General features: G+C 41.4%; 1 protein-coding gene across 2 annotated transcripts in view; it reads right to left on the reverse strand.

Annotated features, from left to right (window-relative positions):
- Positions 1-22,710, reverse strand: part of EML6 (EMAP like 6) — a gene marked incomplete at its 3' end in the record, with an annotated part of 209,727 nt that overhangs the window by 103,685 nt on the left and 83,332 nt on the right. For both annotated transcript variants that reach the window (XM_081100953.1, XM_081100954.1), the window contains exons 5-9: positions 20,338-20,523; positions 18,688-18,823; positions 6,141-6,342; positions 3,198-3,335; positions 861-1,117 (exon numbers count right to left, since the gene is read on the reverse strand). In XM_081100953.1, coding sequence (XP_080957079.1) covers positions 861-1,117; positions 3,198-3,335; positions 6,141-6,342; positions 18,688-18,823; positions 20,338-20,523 — 919 coding nt within the window. The remainder of the gene's footprint in view (positions 1-860; positions 1,118-3,197; positions 3,336-6,140; positions 6,343-18,687; positions 18,824-20,337; positions 20,524-22,710) is intronic.

Below are 22,710 nucleotides of genomic sequence, written 5' to 3' on the forward strand. Positions count from 1 at the left end.
TTATATAAAAAGCAATTTTATTGTAAATGGCGAACATGTATTCCATATTTTTTTCACATATGGAAAATATATATGAAATAATAGCAAGCAAAGAAAGTAGACAGAGAAGTACACACCAAGTAATAGAGCATTAACTAATCTGATAGGGCAGATACTTTAAAAAGTTGAAGTGATATTGTGTTACACATTATTTTATGTTAAGATTACTTTTTCAATTAATTTCAAAAATTTAAGATAAAATACTATTATGGTAAAGATTCATGTTAATTAAATTTTTCCTCTTACATTACAAAATCATAAAGATTATAACTCAGAAATTTGTCTCTTATTTATGACATTTTAGTATCACAAACTGTTACTAAACGAGTATTAGCAAGTCAGATGAACCACGTATCAAATTTACAGTGGGGAGTTACAAGTAAAAATTATATTTAAAAAAATCCAACTAGTGCATTTCACCACGTAATCAAATAGTAGGGGCTTCCACTTATCAAGAACAGAGATTTGAGACTAAAGCAGTCACAGTAAATAAAAAATGTGACTGTCAAATCTTTAGTATTTTTAATTTTGCAGAATTTTTTCTCTTTCTTATCTTTAAGCACTCTTTGTGTATGTCCTTTATCATAACAATTATAAGTACTTATGCCCAGTTGATGCCTTGTCTTTGCATGCTATTCAAGATCTCGCTGATGGTGCGGTTATTTTTTATTTTAATGTGTCCCAATTTATTAATCTCTCCTTTGAGAGCCCATGATGTGAGGGTCTTGTTTCTGAAAACATTCCTTGCCTTGAGGTCATAACATTCTCACATTTTCTTCAAAGTTTCGCTTTTCATGAACATTGGCACCTGCATGACTTACACGGCATTTTGTAGAACAGTCGTTCTCCTGCGCCATCATTCGTTTGCAAGTATTTACCATCCAAAGACCAGTCAATGTGCGTAATGAAACTGAGGGACTTGTTGCATTCTCCAATTTTCTTATATCGCTGGGCAACCGCATAGACGTCGACGGGGCCGTCATTGGATCCCACTGCGAGATAAGAACCATCTGGAGAAAATTTCATTTCATGAATGACTTCTTTTCGATCTTTGATATGAACCACTTCTGTCATATCTCTATAAGAATAAAGAGCAAAGCGATAAGCAGCAAATCTAGAAATAGGAACCTCAGGTCATGTATTAAAGTACATGTGTCAGAGAAAAAAAATGTTTGAAAGGGAGGAAGTACCTACAGGAATTAGGGAATTAACTTCTGAAAAAAAGATATAAAACTTTATTTAAAGTTTACAGCCAATTTAGAAAAAATTAATAATATTTAAAATAATATTTTGGGCTTTCAAAGTAAGAACCAAAATTTAATGAAATGCATACTTGCTTTCATATTAAATTATATATTATTTTTCTCTAAATTTTTTTGTTAAAAATATTGAGGTTTATAAAATTATTTTAAAATATGTCATGGAAAATAGTAGATATATTAAGGTTAGCATAAAAATAAAACGTCCTTTTTATATTTTAAGGACAAGAAAACTGCTTAATGCTTTTTGCTACAAGAAGAGCAAATTCAAAAAGCAGAAGAGAAAAACTACTTATTTTTAATGCTAAGTTGTTATGGAATTATTGAACTTTGACTATAAAAGGGCAATAATGCATACATTGAATCACCGAGTATCCTATGTCCTTTCTGACCAGATTCTGATAAGAATTTCTGCCCTCAGTTGAAAGTCCACTGATGGTTTTCCTGCAACTGTGAGGCAGGATTATGATTGGCAGGTCCCCTGAGCCAGTAATGATGCCTTCATCGACTCCAAAACAAATTGAATGCATAAATAATGCCAAATATTTGCTCCACATGATTCCTCACACCGGCTGTCACTTAATAATAGCACTACAGTTTACTACAACGTCATAAAATAGGTGTGTGTGGAGGGGGGATGGTTTTTCTGGCCTGGAAAAATCCATTAAAAAGAAAAGAAAATCTGGTAATTAGCCATCTTTCCACACATCCCTAAGCAGAGAAAGAAAATGTTTCCCACCAATTTGGTCATAAGTTATGTGTGACTGGTAATGAGAATTCAGTGTAGTAAACCGTGCCAAGAGCATTTTTCAAAGCTATCTAGAATTTTCTCTGTTCAAAACATGCCATACCTAATTTCTGGCTGCAATTCCTTTCTGTAATCACAAAATGAGTGAGCCAAAACAACAGCCAATGCATTTAGAGGAATTACAAGGGTGGATCCTAATTTTTATCCTGTAAAAATTATATAGGAGATTAATAAAGTATGAAATATTCTATCTTTTTGTCCATTGTGGAAGAAATCTTTTACGCAAGCTCACCTCTAACAAGCTGATGCTGTTGGAGGCTGCTCTGTTCCCGCTTCCTCTTTTCTTGGCTTACTCCAAGCACACAACCCCTCATCTAAAACCCGTGAGACCAGATCAGCTTGGGAATTCACTATTCATTAGATTTTTTTAAAGGTTCACACATAATATGCCATGTAACATCACCAGTAGGGACTGGGCAGCACCCTGTTATTAAACACATTCATGTTTTTGCAGCAAATCGCAGGATGCATGATTATTCCTGCTGAGAGATGAACAGACTACATATAGTCTCACATCGGTCCACTGAGGCAGGCTGTGCTGCCAAGCAAGTCACCGAAGAAAGAAGTTTGTATTTTCAGAGTGTGGGTTTCATCATTACCGACAGGACTGTGAATCTGTAGTGTTCCTATTTGAAAGAATAAGTGCATTTTTCCTAAGATCCCAGCATCCATGATGACTAGGCGAATCTTAATTCTAACAAGAGTATCTTTTTTTTGTTGTTTTACTTTTTTTAAAATATTTTTCAATTACAGTTTACATTCAATATTATTTTGCATTTGTTTCGGGTGTACAGCATAGTGGTTAGACAATCACATACTTTACAAAGCGGTCCCCAATATTTCCAGTACCTACCTGACACCATACATAGTTATAACAATATTACTGACTATCTTCCCTATGCTGTACTTACATCCATGACTATTTTCTAACTACCAGTCTGTACTTCTTAATTCCTTCACCTTGTTCATCCAGCCCCCACCCCCTCTCCCATCTGGCAACCATCAGTTTGTTCTTTGTATCTATGTGCCTCTTTGTTCATTTATCTTACAAAAGAGCATCTTTCAATACCATTTTCAGTATCAGTACATGCCTGACTCGGAGAACAATGAAAGAGCCGTCCTTCATGCCCAGGGCCAACTGGGACCCATCGGGGCTGAAAGCCACACTGCGAACTGCTTCCTCCATGTTACAGCGGGCGATCAAGGCGTGGTCAGCCAGGCTCCACAGCCTAGGCACAAGAACAAAGAAACAAAACCAACCCAACGCTCATCAGCAGGCCGCCCGCGGCAGGAAGGCCTGCTGACCACAGTGTGACAACAAGAAAGGAGGCAGTCACTTCGCACTCGTGCCCTTCCTCACGGCATGTCTGGGAGCCGGGGATGGGGTTTAGTCTATCTCTGGGTCATCTCCCCCATTAGAAATACCCAGCAAGAAATACAAGATAACATTTCCAAACATTTTTATATTCATATGAAAAGGAAATTTTAAACACTACCTTCACACAAAATCTTACTTTTCTCTTTGAAAATTAAAAATTATTCTTTACTCATACCAATCGTTATTAATAACTTACAGGATAAGAAGCACTACTAGACACTATTATTGTTCATTTTTTGAAATATATATATGAGCACCCTTCTAGTAACTGTGTTATTTAAGCACATATAGATTGAAATACACATTCCGTTTTGCTGAGCCCCCCCCGCCCCCCCCAGAAAGAAAACCCAGCTGAGAAGGGGAAGAGCCAATGATAGCCCTGCCCACGATGGTTCCAAAGTCAGCTGTGCTCAGTCATATGCCATCCTTCCTCATAAGCTCCCTGGGTGCCCCACTGCTGACAGGCCCACTCATGGCCGGGACAGGTCCTCTCCACAGTGCCCCTGGCTGATAAGCACATTACTGCTGAAGAAGCAGGGGTCAAGGGTCAAGTGCAGCTAGCACACACTTTTCTTTTTTAAAAAAATATATTTTATTGATTTTTTACAGAGAGGAAGGGAGAGGGATAGAGAGTTAGAAACATTGATGAGAGAGAAACATCGATCAGCTGCCTCTTGCATACCCTCGACTGGGGATGTGCCCGCAACCAAGGTACATGCCCTTGGCCAGAATCGAACCCGGGACCCTTCACTCCGCAGGCCGATGCTCTATCCACTGAGCCAAACCGGTCAGGGCTAGCACACACTTTTCAGCAGCTCCGGAAACCCCTATTCCAGGCACCTCAAACTGGGTAAACATGAACTAGTTTTTTGAAGCTACAAACAAGGGTTTGCATGTGAATTACAATTGTGGTACCTGATTTCTCCCTGTTAGTACTTTTAAGACAGTCTTCTCTTAACACCCAACCAACATCTGTTAGGCAGATCGACAATTCAGAATGCTGCCATAGAGGCAAGAGTAGGCCCCATGTGGTGGAGTTTCTCTAATGCATTCTGCCATCGGGAGGGAGGGGGCCAGCGCCTTACAATGCAGAGTTGCATGGCGAATAGTTTGCTGATCCTTTAGGCAACGTGCACTGTTCAGTCTAAAGCTTATGGTATTCTTTCAATACCTCCTCGTCCATTATTCATAATCTCATGCTGTTTTTAGCCATGTACTATTTTCAGCAATGTAAGTTTTGCTTCACCCTCACTCCTCAGTGAACTGTACTAGCCTTACAAAGTCACTCAGCTAATCTTTCTCGAGAAATTATGACTTGTATCCTTTCTATATTTCCATACTCTGTGTAAATTTACATTTAAAATGTTTAGATGTTTAGTCAAATTAATGGTTGAGGAGACCAAGACAAATTCTGGCCATCAGGGCTCCTTGGGGAAGTTTGCGATTCTGAGACTCAACACATTTATCAAAATACAAAAGCCAAGGACTCTCTTGAAAACATTTCCATCTGGATGGTTATGGATCCAGTTTCTCAGGTGTTTGACTAACTTGGTGGCATTGTCTTGGCTGTTGGGGCAAAGCTCTGAGTGATGGAAGGAAAAGGCAGAGAAGAGGAGAGAGTGAGTGAAGACCAGTGTAAGCCAAATACTCATTTATGTCATATGAGGGGACAACTGGAGTTGCCTTCACTGATTTTTAGATTGATGAGGCACAGTGCTTGGCAGAAGCTAAAAATTGATTTTTAGATTGTACTTTACTGACGAGTATACAATTGTATCTTGATTAGATTCACAGACATACAAAGCAAGGGCAGGGGTGGGGGAGCAGGAGCCTCTAGTCTAATTTACAAGGTTCTATTTAAACTATTAAAATCCAGAGGCAGTCATCATCCAATCGCTTAATCAGTCTCTCCCCCTCACCTTCCCTCAGTCTTTTCTGACCTGTTTGTTGTTAAGCACATTTAAAGCCTAATTAAATACGAAAATCCTGAAATCAGTGTAATAGTCTTCACCTTACACTTTTAAATAATAGGTTCAGTCACACAGATATTGGAATCATACTAATTTGCTCAGTTTACATGATGTCATGCTCTCAAAGTGGAAAACATGATCCATCGCGAGACCCTTTGGGGTCCTAATAAAACCACAGACTTTCTCAGGAACCAGCACTTTCCTTTGACTTGAGGACACTGTTCAAAATTTCATCTGAGAAATTACAAAGAAATCATTATTCACCCACATGCTGAAGACAACTTTGCAAATCGCAATGTAAGTTCTAATGGTGATGAGTGAGTGACTGAGCCTGTGGAATTGCCGTGCAGGCCCCGGCCATTTAAGCACATATTAGGAGCGAAGGTATGAGGGGAAGACGCTACTAACACACAGGAGTGCGCTTAGCTCCCAGAACCGGAGGCCAATCTCACCAGCAGTAATTTCACTTCTAAGAACAATTTCATGACTTAGGATGGAGCCAAACAAAGACAAAATACCAAGAAGCCAACCGCTGTTGAGCTCATTGCCTCCACATTCCATGTGGGAACTGTGTGGCTCTGCCCTGTGGTTTAGCCTGTTCCTGGGTAACAAGCAAATTCGGCCCAAATAAATCTGTGATCGCCAGGAAGTCAGTGAGGTGACGATGGCCACCGCGGGGTCCTCACCTGACAGAGCGGTCGTCGCTGCCAGTCACGGCCAGCGGCTTCTTGGGGTGCAGGGCCAGAGCCCAGAGCTCCCCCTCACAGTGGCCCTGCAGGATCAGCACGGGCTTGTCTCGCTCTCGCACAATCACCTCGAATATCTCGCTGTCCTGGGTCCCTGCTAGGAGGCGGTCTGCTTTCCAGCACACGCTCCGGATGGAGAGGCCTGGCAAAACCAGAGACGGCAAACAGAAGCAGGTCTTCACATCACTTACAAATAAGAGAAAACACCCAAAGTAAATATCTTTCACTAGGACAGCGGCCAATGCAGCACATCTTAATTCCGGGGGCGGGGGGGGGGAGGAGTGGGGGGTAAATCCACATACCAGTCCCTGTTACTCACCAGTTCCTTACATGTTCTCCCACCCCTGGAAATCTATTCTGCAAAAGTGTGTTTGCTCTTTCCTGTCTGACTTGGGATAATTATCTGCTTTTACAGCTGGATATTCACTTTAAGGGGAGAAATTGGTCTTTATGGAAGCCTAACCCTTTTAAAAATTATTTCCTTTTGAGTTGCATGGAAAAGTTAATAATCACTTCTCTCTTTAGGATGTTAACATTGCATTAAAATTATATGGGGCGGGTACTACAGAATGGTTAACTATCCTATTAGGCAAGTTTAATACGTATTTGATCAGAATCCAGACTCATTTTGTGGGATAACAGATGCACCGTGTCCCAGAAATATGCAAATGAAACTCTAATTTCAGTCTCAAAATATCATCAAAACATCAAACAATTGATGGAATCTTCTCTAAAAGCACAGTGTTCCTTTCAAATCCAAACTTCCACCTCTGTCGCATGACCCCGTCTTCTTGCCCTGCAATGAGTGTGACCTCTCAAACTTCCTGCAGTCTGTCTGTTCCTTACTGGGTTCATTATGTATTTACTCACACAGTGAAGTTTCTCATGTCTGAATTAGAAATACAGAAGCAATCCCACTTTCATAACTACTTTAAACCAGATAAGGATGTGATAGGCTTTGAGTCTTTAATGTAGAACAAGCATGTCAAACTCACGGGCCACATGTTTTGTTTATGTGGCCCATGTAGCCTTTGAGTTTGACATGCTTGCTGTGGAAAGTGCAGAAGTCAGAACACCTGGGCTTTAACTCTGCTCTATACCTGAATGGCCACACACGTAACAGTCACTTTCTCTCTGGGACCAGGTTTTCTTTCCATAAAATGTAGACTATAATTATGGAGACCTGCCGGGGTCCAACTCCAGCAGGTCCAGGGGTCCAACTCCAGCAGGTCCAGGGGTCCCCAAAGGTGTGGACGGAGTCGGCGAAGAAGGAATGACACGGAGACAGCGTTCAGTTTATCAGCAGCCTAGCCAGGATCTCTAGCCAAGTTCTGGTCAGGATCTCCAGCGAAGTTCTGGTTAGGATCTCCAGCCAGGTTCTGTGTCCATGTTCTCTTGCCAGGTTCTCCAGCCAGGTTCTCCAGCCAGGTTCTGTAGCCATGTTCCCTCGCTAGGTTCTCCAGCCAGGTTCTGTCCAGGTTCTCCAGCCAGGTTCAGTCACCAGGTTCTAGTCAGGTTCTCTTGCCATGTTCTATCCAGGTTCTGTGGCCAGTTTCTGTCCAGGATCTTTTGCCATGTTCTCTCGCTAGGTTCTGGCTCTAGGTTCTGTCTCTAGTTTCTGTGTCCTGTTGTCTTGTTACATCTGTATTTATACCAGTTGATTCCAATCCTATCAATCTCTATTCCAAAGGTTAGGGCGTTTCTAATCTCTATTCCAGGGAGTAACGATTATGTAGCTTAAGCATGATTGTTCATAGTTAAAGTGATTAATTACCCGCCTGGCACTTAGTTAAGGGGTTTTATTCCCTCCCTAACTTCAGGGGAAAATCCCTACCTGGGGAAACAACCTTTCTCAGAGAGGTGACCTTGTTTAAAACACATATTGCCAAGAAGGTGAGCAAACATATGAAGAACAGTATGACATATATGCCAGGTCCCTTGAAACAGCAAGGATGGACCGGCTCCCGGCAGAGACCTTGTAATTTATCATTAAATTTGGAACCCACTAAAAAGTAAAAAGAAGGTCCTAAAAAATTTACATAATTTTTAAATCTATTTTAACCAAGAAAGTATTTGTATGATATTGAAAGACTGATGTATTAACTAGCGCTATTAAAATACTTTTAATATTAAATTATAATAATACTTCATTACAAGATTAAAAAAAAAAGTATAAACCAAAGGGATAAATAGGCAAAGCACAGAGGATTTTTAGGGCTGTGAAACTATTCTGTAGGAATAATGCTAGATATATGTTAGATGTATGTTGTTATAAATGTGTTAAAACTCATAGACTATACAACACCAAAAGTGAACCCTAAGGTAAACTATATAGACTTTGGGAGATAATGATGTGTCAACGTAGGTTCACCCATTATAACAAATGTACCACTCTAGTGGGAGATATTGGCAGTCAGGGAGGCTGTGTGTGTATGGGGTAGGGGACATATGAAAAATCTCTGTAAATTCCACTCAATTTTGCTGTGAACCTAACTGCTCTAAAAAAATAGTCTATTTAAAAAAAAATTCAGGGCAATGTTAAACCAGACGGGATGCTGAGACGACAGTAAGGTTAATTGTGGGGGGGCCGGGGGGGGGCACATATGGATACTCTATAATTCCAATCTTAACTCATTGTGGTCTCGAACAAATCAAATGAGATAATTCATTTACTGATGAAATAGTAATTTTTAAAGCACAAAGCTATTTTTACATGAGATAACACTCTTTATTCCTTGTTCTGAATTCATTGTTATGAGTTTTAAAGGGGAAGGAGCTAGCACATAGGCAGACATTATTCCTACTGTGAGGAGGAAGTAGGAATATCTTGACAAGGGCTAATTCAGGGTCAGATCTTTAGCTAGACTTACACAGAAAAAAGAGAGAGGACTCAACATTACAAATGAAAAAGATATTACAACTGAGTCCACAAAAGTCCAAAAGATGCTAAAGACTGCTATGAATAATTATATGCTCACAAATTGAACAATCTAGAAGAAATGCATACAGTCCTAGAAACATATAAGACTTCCAAAACTTAATCATGAAGAAATAGAAAATAAGAACAGACCAATAACAAGGGAGGGAATTGAATCATAATAATAATAAAAAAAAAACACCTCCCAACAAAGAAAAGTCCAATACCAGATGACTTCAGTCAATTCTACCAAACATTTAAAGAAGAGTTAATTAATTAATCAATAAATCAATCCTTCTGAACCTCTTCCAAAAAAATACCAGAGGAGGGAACACTTCTAAACTCATTTTAGGAGGCCAGCATTCCCCTGATACCAAAACCAGACAAAGACACTACAAGAAAAGAAAATAACAGGCCAATACTCTTACTGAATGAACATAAATGCAAAAATCCTCAACTAAATATTAGGAAACCAAATTCAACAAAACACTGAAAGGATCTTACAGCATTCCAGGGATACATGGATGGTTGAACATTTGCAAATTAACCATTGTAATACATCACATTAGCCAAATGCAGGATAAAAATCATGGTAATCTCAATAGATGCAGAAAAAGCATTTATCCACAGTAAACATGAGCACATTGCTTCTCCCCATGGCCTCCCACAGTGTGTCCAGTCGCTTAGGCTAAATGACTTGAAAACTAAAATGTCTCTGAAAGAGCTGGCATTGTCTTTGGTCCAGTGTATAAACATTTAAACTCTCCATCACTCTCACTATTTTTTACCATCTCGTGTTGGGGAACTAATTCAGAAAGGTACAAGAATATAACAAACAACCTACCACCTGGAATGAACAAATGCTAACACTTTTAAAATATCTGCTTTGTCTTCCTTTTTTAAAAAAGAGATTTAGGAACAAAGAAGAACCTTCCAATCAGCCAAGACTACTGAGCCAGTTGATTACACAGCATCTCCAGACTGTGTCCAGGGAGCTCTTGGGTTCCCCAAAGGAGCCAGCAGAGCCAGGATGGGAGAATTCGGGGCCCAGAGTCTGAGAATCCCACCCATTTTCCCCTCGGAGCCTCCTAATCTGTTTTACAGCAGGTTTCATTTGAAAAAAAAAAAAAAGGGTTCCCCTGAACCAACCAAGGTAAGGCGAAGCTTCACACAAGGCAAAGGCAATGAAGTCAAATTGATATAAATACAGAGAGGGAGGGAAGGGGAGATAGCGAGAGTTGTTCCATTTTCATTGTTTACAACATAAACTTAATGAGCTGTGAACATTTTCTCTCAGAAACCAGCTCAGGCTCTTCACAAACACTCAGTTCCTGGAACAGATACATTGCATTTTGTCACATCAGACAAGTCGGCCCCAGGGGTCCACCTATGACAATAGACAGGACACCGCCATTCTCACTTTCTAAATAAGCGTTTCAGGAGAAATTGCTTCCTGTAGACACCTCAGGAGGTGGAGAACTGTATTCAAGTTTCCTAATCACGTTCTGTTTTCACCATTTCTGAACCTAACTGTTGTTCTGCATGCAAGCAAGAGTGACAAAGAGAACAGCTCGGTCTCTTCTGGGCACATTCTGGAGAGACCCTGGGGAGGGGCAGGTCCCTGGCAAGATTCTGAGAGCATTTCCCTTCTCTGTCTACCCATCTGGCTTGTTTTTACCGTCTCCAACACCAATGCAGAGAACAGTAATATAGTCTCCTAGCCAGGCTGGCCACTGCATTGGGAAATTATTAAGCTGTCTTTGCTTCATTATTTTCTGCTCTGGGAGTTGGAAAAACACAGGGCAGTGTTTGGAATATGATTATATATCCCCAATAGTGAAAAGAGACCCAGGAAGAACCATTCCAGTTATTTGAAACCACAGAAAGGCTCTTTTGTCCTGGAAGGGTGCATGTTTAAAGACCTTTACCAGTATGAAATGAAGGCATTGTGCTGTATTTGTAAGGTGTCCACATCTTGGACACCATTGCCTGATCTGCAGTGTTGCTTTCTCTGTAGCTCATTTGTGAGAATGTGGGGCTCTGGCCTGTGCTGGGTCCAGACTGCCAGTAGACGGCAGTAGAGAGTAACCACCCACTTAAATAAAAAATCCTCCAAGACCAAATTCTCATCAACCCTCTGCCCAGTTTTACATTCAGATCAGAGAGTGGGAAATAGCATCCTTCTAATCCTCTCTGTGAAAGCCCTGAAACCCAGGGAGGGGGAGATCTAGAGTCCAGGAATATCATGAATATTAACACAGGCTTAAAGGACATTGTTTATTTTCCATTAATTCATTGAATGGTTAAGGACACAGACTGGATTTATATCCCAGCCCCATTCCCTCCCAGCTGTGTGACATGGAAATTTTAATCATTCAAATCTTATTCAATCTTTCAAATCTTCAGTTTCCTCATCTGTAAAGTGGAGAGAACATTAGGCCTCACACTTCATAGCATTGTTATAAACATCCAACACAATAATATATTCAAAAACTTCACCCAGTATCGGCACTTAGAAAATTAACCAATAACTATAAGTTATTGTTATTTTAAGCAGAAAGTTTTGGTGCTTTGTTGGGGTCTTTTGATTAGTTTTACAGTTCAGTGGAGAACCACCTGCTGCACACATGGTCAGATTCTGGCCCTGGGAATGGTCTGCACCAGGAGCTATGAAGAAATTGCTGTATGTGTCCCCTTGTGGTATAACTTACTTGTCGATTATCATGCTGATACGCCAGCACTGCAGACTCTCAGAAGGAAAGGCTATGGTCCAACACGCAAAAGAGAGAACAAACTATTCTGGGAATAAAATGGCTTTTCCCCGCAATTATCTGGCCCAAGAAGGCAAGACTGGCAGCAGGGAGGGAGTTGGTGCTTATTAGTGATCTTAAATCTGGTGCTCCTGGGCCTGGCATCTGGTAAAAGACCCAGAACAGCTGCTCTACCCCTTCCTGGGCTGCGAATTCTACATGGAAAGTGTTTTTAAAATACAGATGCCTGGCCCCCACTCAGCGTTCCTCTTGTGGGTCTGGAGGAACCGCAGTTCCCTGGGGCTGAGAGCCACGTGTTGAGAACCACTGCCAAGCTGTTCCCCAGACTTGTTGAAAATGCTGGTTGCCAGGCTTCATCCCCAGGTGATTCTGATGTAGTGATTCTTCAGCCACATGTTGGAAAACTCCACCCTGGTGCATTAGAAAGCCCAAAGGTGGCAAAAGAAAATGCAACTTTCAGAAGTTGATGTAGTCAAACAAGCCCTATGACTGGGGACGAACATCCTCACTGACATTACTCAGCCCTGCACCTAGAGCTCTATGCACAAGCCCAGGAATGCTAATAACAACTCAGGAGCAGGCCCCAGGAACAGCTCAGGGCCCTAAATAGGGCCAGTAAACACCTGTTGAATAAAGGAGGAAATTACAGCATAGACACTTACATTATTTTCCCAAAGTCCCACAGTGGAAACAGTTTGCTGAAAATTTATACAGAAGAGGCAAGAGGATGACAAATACCTTGCAGAAGATTCCTATGAAGAAGAACCTGTAATTTTAGAATGCAAAGTGAAATCTACTCTGAATATACTGGGGAGCAATAAATGATTATTGCAGGGATAAATGGGAAATGGTTAGAATTATTTCAAGCCACGCAGACTGAATCGGTCAAAACCTAATAAGACTATGTCAACAACTATGGAAACAAAACAATGGCCTACAGAGTGGAAATATTCAATATACATCTCAATCTTCAAGACAGAGATGCCAAAGAGTGCCAAAGAGGGCCACTGCTCTGATTTCCCACGCAAGCAAAGTGATGCTCAAGGTGGTGCAACAAAGGCAACACCTCATATGGATGCAGAAATGAGACATGTTGGAGCTGGATTCAGAAAAGGAAGAGGCACTTGAGACCTAATTGTGAACATTTGTTGGATACTAGAGTTCTCTAAAGAATTTCAGAAGAAGGTTAGTATGTGTTATAGACTATTAGACTATGAAGCCTCAGACTGTGTAGATCATGAAAAGCTATGGGTTGCTACGGATGCCTCAGCATTTGATTTTCCTGTACTGTGGACAGGAAGCTACTATCAAGATAGAATATGGGGCGACAGAATGGTTTCGTCTAGGCAAAAGTGATAGACAAGGGTGTATTTTATCTCCCTGATGATATGCTCTGTGTACAGATTAAACATTAAAAAAACTGGACTAGATTCAGAAACGAGGAGTGACAATTCCTGAATTACCATTAGCTTAAGATATGCAGATGACACCATCTTACTGAAAGAAAGTAGCAACGGTTTGAAACAACTTCTGATGAAATTCAAAGAAAAAAGTGCCAAAGCAGGACTGCATTTGAACATCAAGATGATAAAAATCATGACTACAGAAGATATATACAACTTTAACATAGACAATGAATTCACTGAAATGGTTAAAGATTTTGCTTTCCTTGATTCAGTCATCAAATCAAGACTGCAGCCAGGAAATCAAGAGAAGGCTGAGACTCAGAAGGGCAGCAATCAAAGAATTAGGAAAGATCCCCCAAGAGCAAAGATGTGTCATTAGATGACCAAGGCTAAGACCATTCATACCCTCATTCATATTCCCAATTACTATGTACAGATGCAAAGATTGGACAGTGAAGACGGCTGATAAGGGGGAAAAATTGATTCATTTGAAATACGGTGTTGGAGGACAGCTCTACGGACACCCTGGATCACTAAAAAGATTTACAAGTGGATCCTAGAGCAAATTAAAACTGAAATATTGCTGGAGGCAGAAATGACAAAGCTGAAGCTGTCCTACTTTGGGCGCATTATGAGAAGATGGAGTTCTTTGGCAAAGACAGTAATTCTGGGGAAAAATAGCAGGCAACAGACAAAATATGAGATGGATTGACTCAATAAAGGAAGCCACAGGCATGAGTCTACAGGAGCTGAGCAGGGCTGTTGAGGACAGGACTTTGTGGACATCACTCATTCATAGGGTCACCAAGAACCAGAGTTGACTCAATGGTGCCAAACACACATAAATGAGGAAATTACAGCAGAGAATGTTTTCAATTATTTGCCCAACATCCCAGAGTGAGCAAGTGATATAGATAAAAGGAAAATTCAAGTGGTGGAAGCCTGGAATGAACTCTCTTCCCCACAAAGTTATTTCCTTTCTCTGTGGATGTGCACCCAGGGCATGGTACCAAAGATTGAACAGGACAAGGTGATGGCTTTCTTTTTTCTGTAAACCTGACCTTATTGAAGATGTAGTACTCAGCAAAGAGGTAAAAAGTAATAAATGAGTGAGAGGAAGAGAGATTTCACTCAGTCAAAGAGGGAAGGTGGGAGAGGGTGAGGGAAAAACAGCAGGGACCTCTGAAGCCCCTCCCCCCTGCCTCCCCTCATTAAAGGGGTAGCTGAAGCCACTAAGGAGGTAGACCAGGGGCTCCTGGGCCTGCCCGTGGTTCTGGTGCTGAAGAGTAATGCTAAAGGCAGAGTCTGGGAACCTGAAGGAAACAAGGCTTCCCGAGACTCCTGAGCACCGATGACTGGGGAACAGGACTGGCCTTATGATTTGTGGGGCCCAATATAAAATGAAAATGTCAGACCCCTTGTTTAAAAAAATATGATTAAGAATTTCAAGGCGGCAACAGCACAAAACCAGATCTCCTGCCCGGGGAGCCAGCCCTGCCTGAAGGATTGCATTGCATCCTGTACGCAGAGTGCTTAGCACAATGGTCGCCATCCAGTACTGGAGCTGCTGCAGGAGAGTCGCAGGGCTCTCCAAGGGCTGGGCAGGAGCTGGTCCTAATCAGGACTGCAGATCGTCTACAGCACCAAGTGCCCATGGCCTGCTGCTACTGTTTGCAAGGGTCTCTGCCTGAGAATTTCTAGCAGAACCTGTAGAAAGCTGCTCTCTACAAAATCTGGTCTATTTCCGCGTCTATAGGGTTCAAATTCTATAGTCACAGGAACTCCACACAGCCTAAGGGGACCTCAGAAGATAGAGACACACCACTAGACCTGCTATGTCCCACCTCGGGGAAGGACCACCCAGACAGGTTTTTATTTGAGGCCCGCCTGGGAAGGGGAATTACTACCAGAACAAACCAGATGGTCAGCCTCTTCGAATGTTCTCACACCACATTCCACACCACAGAGCATGAACAAACACCACCAGACGCAGCCCCTCCAGGCACTCCTCGCCATCTCCAGCACCTAGGCATGCTCCTCTGATGCGCCTCCACTTTCTCAGCACAACAGTGAGGCAGGAGGCATGGCCCAAAGGGCAACGGTGGACAGACAGGGAGACAGGTGATGGAGGCAATGGGAGCAGAGGTGCGGCATGAAGCCACTCAACGGACCGGAAGCAGAATCGGATGTGCTTGCTTTGTCTCTGTTGGAAACAAGGCTGTTCTCAGATTGGAGAATTGCTCTTTTGGATGTTCTATACCAGGGTTTCTCAGGCACAGAGAGAGTTGGAGATCTGCTCATGTCCCTATTGCTGGTTCTTGAGGGTCACGCTTGAACACAGCAGGTGGACACAAAGACGAAGGGGCTGCTAGGCCACCCTAAAAACGTTGGCTCTTTTTCTGAGGAAAATGGAAACCATCACAGGGGTTTGAGGAAAGGAATAATGTGATCTGGCTCGTAAATGTCAAACAATCCCTCTGGCTGCGATTCTGAGAATGATGGCTGAAGCAGGAACACAAGTTATAAAGCAACTGCGGGGATCTATGCGAAAGATGGTGGTTCAGATCAGCGGGTGGGCAGCAGAGATGCTGAGAAGTCTAAGAAGGGGCATCCTGGATCTTGGAGACTTCAGCCTCCTAACTCTTGCTCAACACTAAGGGACTGCTGATTGGCCTAATGCAAAGTATCTCCAGATATAGAGTTTATAGTCATTCTACACAGCAACAATTCAACAAGTATGTATGGGAAATTAAAACAAATACACAAGACTCCAGGAGAGAAACTAAGATGGCGGCATAGATAAACACCGGGAAATAGTCGCCTCCCACAACAATTGAAAATTAGCCCAAAGGACGGAGCAAACATCGTCCAAAACAACAGGAAGGCTGGCTGAGTGTAATTTCTACAACTAGAAGAAAAGAAAAGCACGCTGAGAGCCAGAGGAGCTGCGGAGGCTGAGTGCAGAGGTACGCGGCGGCTCGCGCGCGCGGAAAGGGGGTGGCTCCTGAGGACGCGGCTATCTTTTTGAATCACAAGCTCCCGACTGCTCTGATCTCCGGTTCCGGGAAGTCTCTGGGGACCCAGGTCTCATACGGGAGAGGCTGCTCTCTCAGGCGGCAGCGGGCGAACTTGGGGGCAGATTTCCCTCGGAGGTGCTTGCAGCCATTGCCGGGACACTGAGACGCGCGACTCCGGGCGCGGAGAATCAGCCATAGCTTCTTTCTGTGCCCTTTGACTCCCTGAGACCCCGCCCCACCCGGGCTGCGGCAGAGGCTTTTGCATGTGAATGCCCCAGAACTTTGCAACCTGATAATTACCTAACTGCAGCCGGGCCAGCCAGACCCGGAACTTCCAAGAGAAGGCCCAAGGCCCCGCAGCGGCTTGCATTGCTTCACAGCTGAGCCTCTTCGTAGTTCCTGCTGTGCGGCCTCAGGCAGGGGCTGAATTAGCACCTCCTTAGATCCAGGAGCCACTGTACCCAGTGGTCAGAGGGGGTCCATTCTCCCACTTCAGACACAGCTGCTTCCCACAGCCAATTGGCCTGGAGGTCAATTCCTCCCAGTGATCCTACAACAAGCGAGGCACCAAGAGTGCACCAAGAGTGTCCACCCCAGGTAACTGGGGAAGCTGAGCCACTGGGCCCTACAGGACACATGGCGCGCAGGCCACTCTATCAACACAGGGAAGCAGCCAAAATGGGGAGACAAAGAAACAGGTCACAATTGGCAGAAACGGAGGAGGCCAGACGACTGGATATAGAGTTCAAGGCCACGTTTATAAGGTTTGTCAAGAATTTTATGGAAACCGCCGATAAATTTAATGAATCCCTCAAGGAGTATGGTGAGACCATGGAGGACATGAAAAAGGACCAATTAGAAATTATGCATACACTGACTGAAATAAAGAATACTTTACAGAGCTCCAACAGCAGACAAGAGGATCCCAAGAATCAAGTCAAAGATTTGAAATGCAAAGAAACAAAAAATACCCAACCGAAAAAGAAAAAAGAAAAGAGATTCAAAAAATATGAAGATAGTGTAAGGAACCTCTGGGACAACTTCAAGCGTACCAACATCAGAATTATAGGGGTACCAGAAGGAGAGAGAGGGCAAGATATTGAAAACCTTTTTGAAGAAATAATGACAGAAAACTTCCCCCACCTGGTGAAAGAAATGGACTTACAAGTCCAGGAAGCGCAGAGAACCCCAAACAAAAGGAATCCAAAGAGGACCACACCAAGACACATCATAATTAAAATGCCAAGAGCAAAAGATAAAGAGAGAATCTTAAAAGCAGCAAGAGAAAGACAGTCAGTTACCTACAAGGGAGTACCCATCCGACTGTCAGCTGATTTCTCAACAGAAACCATGCAGGCCAGAAGAGAGTGGCAAGAAATATTCAAAGAGATGAATAGCAAGAACCTGCAACCAAGATTACTTTATCCAGCAAAGCTATCATTCAGAATGGAAGGTCAGATAAAGAGCTTCACGGATAAGAATAAGCTAAAGGAGTTCATCACCACCAAACCAGCATTATATGAAAAGCTGAAAGGTATTCTTTAAGAAGAGGAAGAAGAAAAAGGAACTCTTACCATTTGCCACAGCATGGATGGAACTGGAGAGCGGATAATTACCACAAGATCTCACTTATTTGTGGAATATAATGAACAACATAAACTGATGAACAAGGACTGATCCAGAGACGGAGAGGCATTGATTGGACTGTCGGGCCTTGGAGGGAAGGTAGGGGAGGGTGGGGGCAAGGGGGAAAGATCAACCAAAGGACTTATATGCAAGCATATAGGCCTAACCAATGGACACGGACAACGGGGGGGTGAGGGGGTGAGCGGGGAGAGGGGGGGTAGAGGGTACACATATGTAATATCTTAATCAATAAAAAATATTAAAAAAAAAAAATACACAAGACTCCAATAAAATGCCTGAAGCATGCTTTTTAGAAGAGCCCATTCAGTTTGTAGGCATGTATCTGACACTTAGTAGATACTTACTAAGTGTATATTGAATGGATAAATAAATGAATAATACGCCTTATACTGTGTGAATAATTACTGTATTCTTTTAGACATAATCATTTACAGCCATTAATTCAAAGTATTTTATCACCATAGATGTAATTTATTTTAGTTGACTTGCTTTAAGAATTATTTTTGGCTTCCCTTGCCACCACTATAAGTCATTTACACTTCATTATTTTACCCAGATCATAAATTTGTGTTAACAATGACCAGATTCGGCATGCACTGTTATTAAGTTAGGTGTGAGATTTAACCTAGATCCCTTTGTGGAATAAGATGGGTACAGGAAAACCAATACAGAACTTCACCTTGGATTTAACACTCATAGAGTTAGGGTAAGCACAAATACATATATTACCTTTATATCCTTGTTCTGTCTCCCTGAGATCAATTTTGGTTATAGGTTTGAAATCAGTATCCCATAACCGTATACACCCGTCACGTCCACCAGTGGCGAAGCCTTCATCGCAAGCATACATGCTAAAGATTCCAGCCTGGAAATAAGGCAGATAACACTCAATGCTGCCATCATTCTGAATGTCACTGCAGTTGGGTCTTGATTAAAAATCAAGACAAAAATAAAAACAAGTTTCTTGTTCTCTATTGAAATCCAGACAATACAACAAGCAGCCATTTATAATATCCTTTATTTTTTAGCTAGATTAAAAAACAATCATAATAACCACCAGAGCAAACTAGTTCAAGAGCTCCTTTGCCACTACTAAACTGATTGCAGGTTGTAAGAAAATTATTCAGAATTCCTTGGTTAAATCGGATATGGAAATCATAAATTCCTTTACATGACAAGTGATTGTTATAGAGAAAAGATGTGACAATGGGTCACTACAAAGAAAAGTAAGGCAACAATGGGGATATTTAATATAAATCGCTATACAAATAATTAAGTAAAATATATCCGGCTGAGACCATAAACACTTCTACAGGTACAAGCTTGTCTCAACGAACATAAATTACTGTGGTGTTGGCTTAAGCATCATTGAAGATGCCTTTTCACACCTGAAATAGTTTCATAATTTAAAGATGCTTGTCTAGAGGAAAATATTTTATTTGGTCTACTTAAAGTGCTGCAAGCGAATAATGTTGACCTAAGATCTAGAATAAAGAGAAATTAGGTTATTAAGGTAGCTATGAATGAGGACAAATACTAATCTCTTAATTGTTTTAAAAGCAGTCTAAAACATAATAATCAAAGCCAAGAAAAATTGGTCTAGTACATACAAGACAATGCAAGATCTAAAATTTCATAGCTCTTTTGCTAAGAGTTGCTTAAACTTTTCTTCCTATTATAAAATTATAATAATAGGGGATAAATTTGGAGGCAATAAGCAAATGACTCAAATTTCCAGTAACATTTTGCCACATCTACACTTACTACAAATAGGCTTTACCATTCACATCATCTTTATTTTATCATCTGTAGACACAGCAATGTAACCATTTTAATATATGTCAAAACTGAGCAGAGTGGTCAGAAGTAAAGTTTGCCCTGTTCTTACACAGCAGACCATCAAAAGAGAGTTTGTCAATGGTTTCTGTTTGCATTTTAAGACTTGTGATGTGGACCTAGAAGTGAGGGAAATCTACTTTATTAATCAATGTAAAAATAGTTGTCTCCATCCTTGCTAATCAACGTATGGGCCACAGTGACATCATCCCAGACCCACTGAGTCAGAGTCTGCATCTCAACAAGATCTCCCGGGGCCATTTGTAGGCACAGTAAAGTTTGACAAGTGCTGGTCGATACGATGAAACTGATGATGAAATTGTTCTAGTCTTCTGTGGCGCTACTGCGGATGAATAACAACCCTAACCAGTCAATCGATAATTGAGGTGAAGGCCAATTAAATTATGATGCTTTTGAAATATTTCTTTTAGGTGAACAAAGCAATGGGGAAATCTTTCAGGCATGTTTAGGGAGTGTTCAGCAGAGTTGAGCAAGGGGGGCGGGGATGGGAGGAATACCAAATTTCCACATGGGAACACTTACACTATGTGCGCCTTGGACGGTGCGGACTAAATTGAGCCCTTTCCAGACATAGATGTCCCCATTTAAAGCACCAGAGTAGGTGATGTCTTCTTTGGCACACGCAAGGCAAAGGATGGTCTGAAGATCCCCTGTTTTGCCAAATATCCCTCTTTTTGCAGTCAGGGCATTTCCACATAGTGTCCAAAACTAGAAAGTGATAAAATAAAAAGATCCAAAAATAGAGTGTTCTGAGGCATCTCGTCATTAGTGTTTGTTTGCTTACGTTTGGATACATGTTACATAATTTGCTGTAGGTGAACTAGGTACACACAATTTGACTTATTTTGCTGTGACAGCAGACTGCAAAAATGCTTTAGCCAGCTACCAGCATAAAGAAAACTTATATTTTAAAATGTTCAAAGCTCCAAAATTCCAAAACATTACTAATTATTGATTAGTAATATAAAATGTCAATGTCCCAAGAGTTGGGATAAAGTGGATGATGAAATCATCATGTTTTTGTTTGATTTCTTGTCAAATTATAGAACTAGGATAGATTCATTGTCAGGAAATTTAGAAAAACAGAAAAGATAGAGAAGAAAATTGAAATTACCCACAACCTCCTGCTAACACACTGATATATCTTCTAGGCATTTTTTGGTGTATATAAATATATTTGGAAACAATTTCTTTCTAACTAAAAATGTTATAAATCGTCACTGTAAAAATGTTACTTAGAAATATGTTGTTAAATATAAGCTATATTTCTGTAGAGCCAAATAAATGCCTAGCTTTTCAGTTTAGTGGTATAATTTATCATGTGGAAAACCATAAGCATGACGCTTGAGCTACTTTATAGAAGGTAGCAGGGAGACTCTGTGGTTATGTAGATATTAAATATTTTGCTTTAACATAGTTTTGAAAAAAATATATGAAATGGTATAACTCTAGTGCCCTATATATAGTCCCTCATAGTCTATAATGGCTCTTTACAAAGGTCTAGCATTTAATCTTCTTAGTACCCTTGAAAAGAGGCTAAGACAGATACTACTATCTTCATTTGGAAGTGAGGAACAGAGTATTAAGTGGTTTGCCGAAGGTCAGGGCTCAAGGGGGTCGGGGGGTTCTACAGGACACAATATTGAAATCCTGATCTTTGCCTTGAGAACTTTCAGTCTAATGAAGATACATGTAAAACAAGAGATAATTTCAAGGCAGCATATTCAGACTGCATACAGGTGGCAAGAGAATTAAAGGAGAGAGAAGCACGTTGAATTAACTGGGATGATCCAGAGTAGGATTTGGATCGCTGGTTAGGAAGAAACTGCACTAGGGCCCACAAGAGCAGGTTAGGAAAATCTAGGTGACAGGACATGTGTGAGGAAAAGTCTGTGACAGCCCTAATTTTTGTGCCTGCAAGAGAGGAAGCAATGATGGTCCTCTCAGAGTAGTCGGGTATCTGAGGTGGCCCTCAGGGAGGAGGAGAGACAGATGTGCAACCCTTTGAGACAATACAGGGATCTTCTCATTAAAGAGGGAAGTGTCAATTCTAGTGATTCATTTCTTTGAATATTGTTTTTATGAAAAGGCATGAAAGTATACATGGAAAGAATAAAAAGATAGGTATAAGCTTTGGTGATACATTTACTATTTCAGTATTAACTTTGAACCTAAACAAACTATGAGATGTAACTACATACTACATGCCAAAGAACTTGCTGTTCGTGGTAACCCTTAAGATACATTTCTTTCTCACCATGTCTCCCAGGTGTGAAGATTAAAAGGAGAGTAATTATTTTGTAATTATTATTGCTTTAACATGGGGTGTGTACCTCTGACCTGAGTTACTGGACTATTTCTAGATGGACAACCACAAAAATAAAGAGAGACCATTATCCTCAGATACAAAGGGTTTCTGATAAATTCACCTGATCAGATGGTATCATGTAAAACATTGTTACTAATCAAAGGACTCTCTAAAAAGGCACCTATAAATGTAATGCCAGGATAGGTATGAGATTTTCTCTGGAAAATGGCAAATCTTTGACCCAGGATCTCTTCTTGAGAAGCACTTCCTGTTTGGAAAACAGTGACAGATTAGGGTAGCAACCATCATTAAGCCCACATCAAATAGAGAGTCATTGTCCACCTTCTCCAATCTCCAGTCACAGACTGAAATGCAAATTTTGTTGGAACAGGCAGCTCCCTTGGAGTTCACCTGGCCCAGGTAAGCTCCAAGGTCCCTTCTGTCTCTGACTAGAGACTGGAGAAGGCTCACCAGTGTCCACAAAGCTGGTTAGCTCATGTGCTGTAGAACCAACCAAGCAGGCAAGGCTCAACTGGCACGGTTTTTCAGGCGTTTGTTTCAGTCCCTGTAACTTGCCTGTTTGCAAA

This window comes from Myotis nattereri (genome assembly GCF_964212035.1).
Source record: "Myotis nattereri genome assembly, chromosome: 10".
NCBI classification, from domain to species: Eukaryota; Metazoa; Chordata; class Mammalia; order Chiroptera; family Vespertilionidae; genus Myotis; species Myotis nattereri.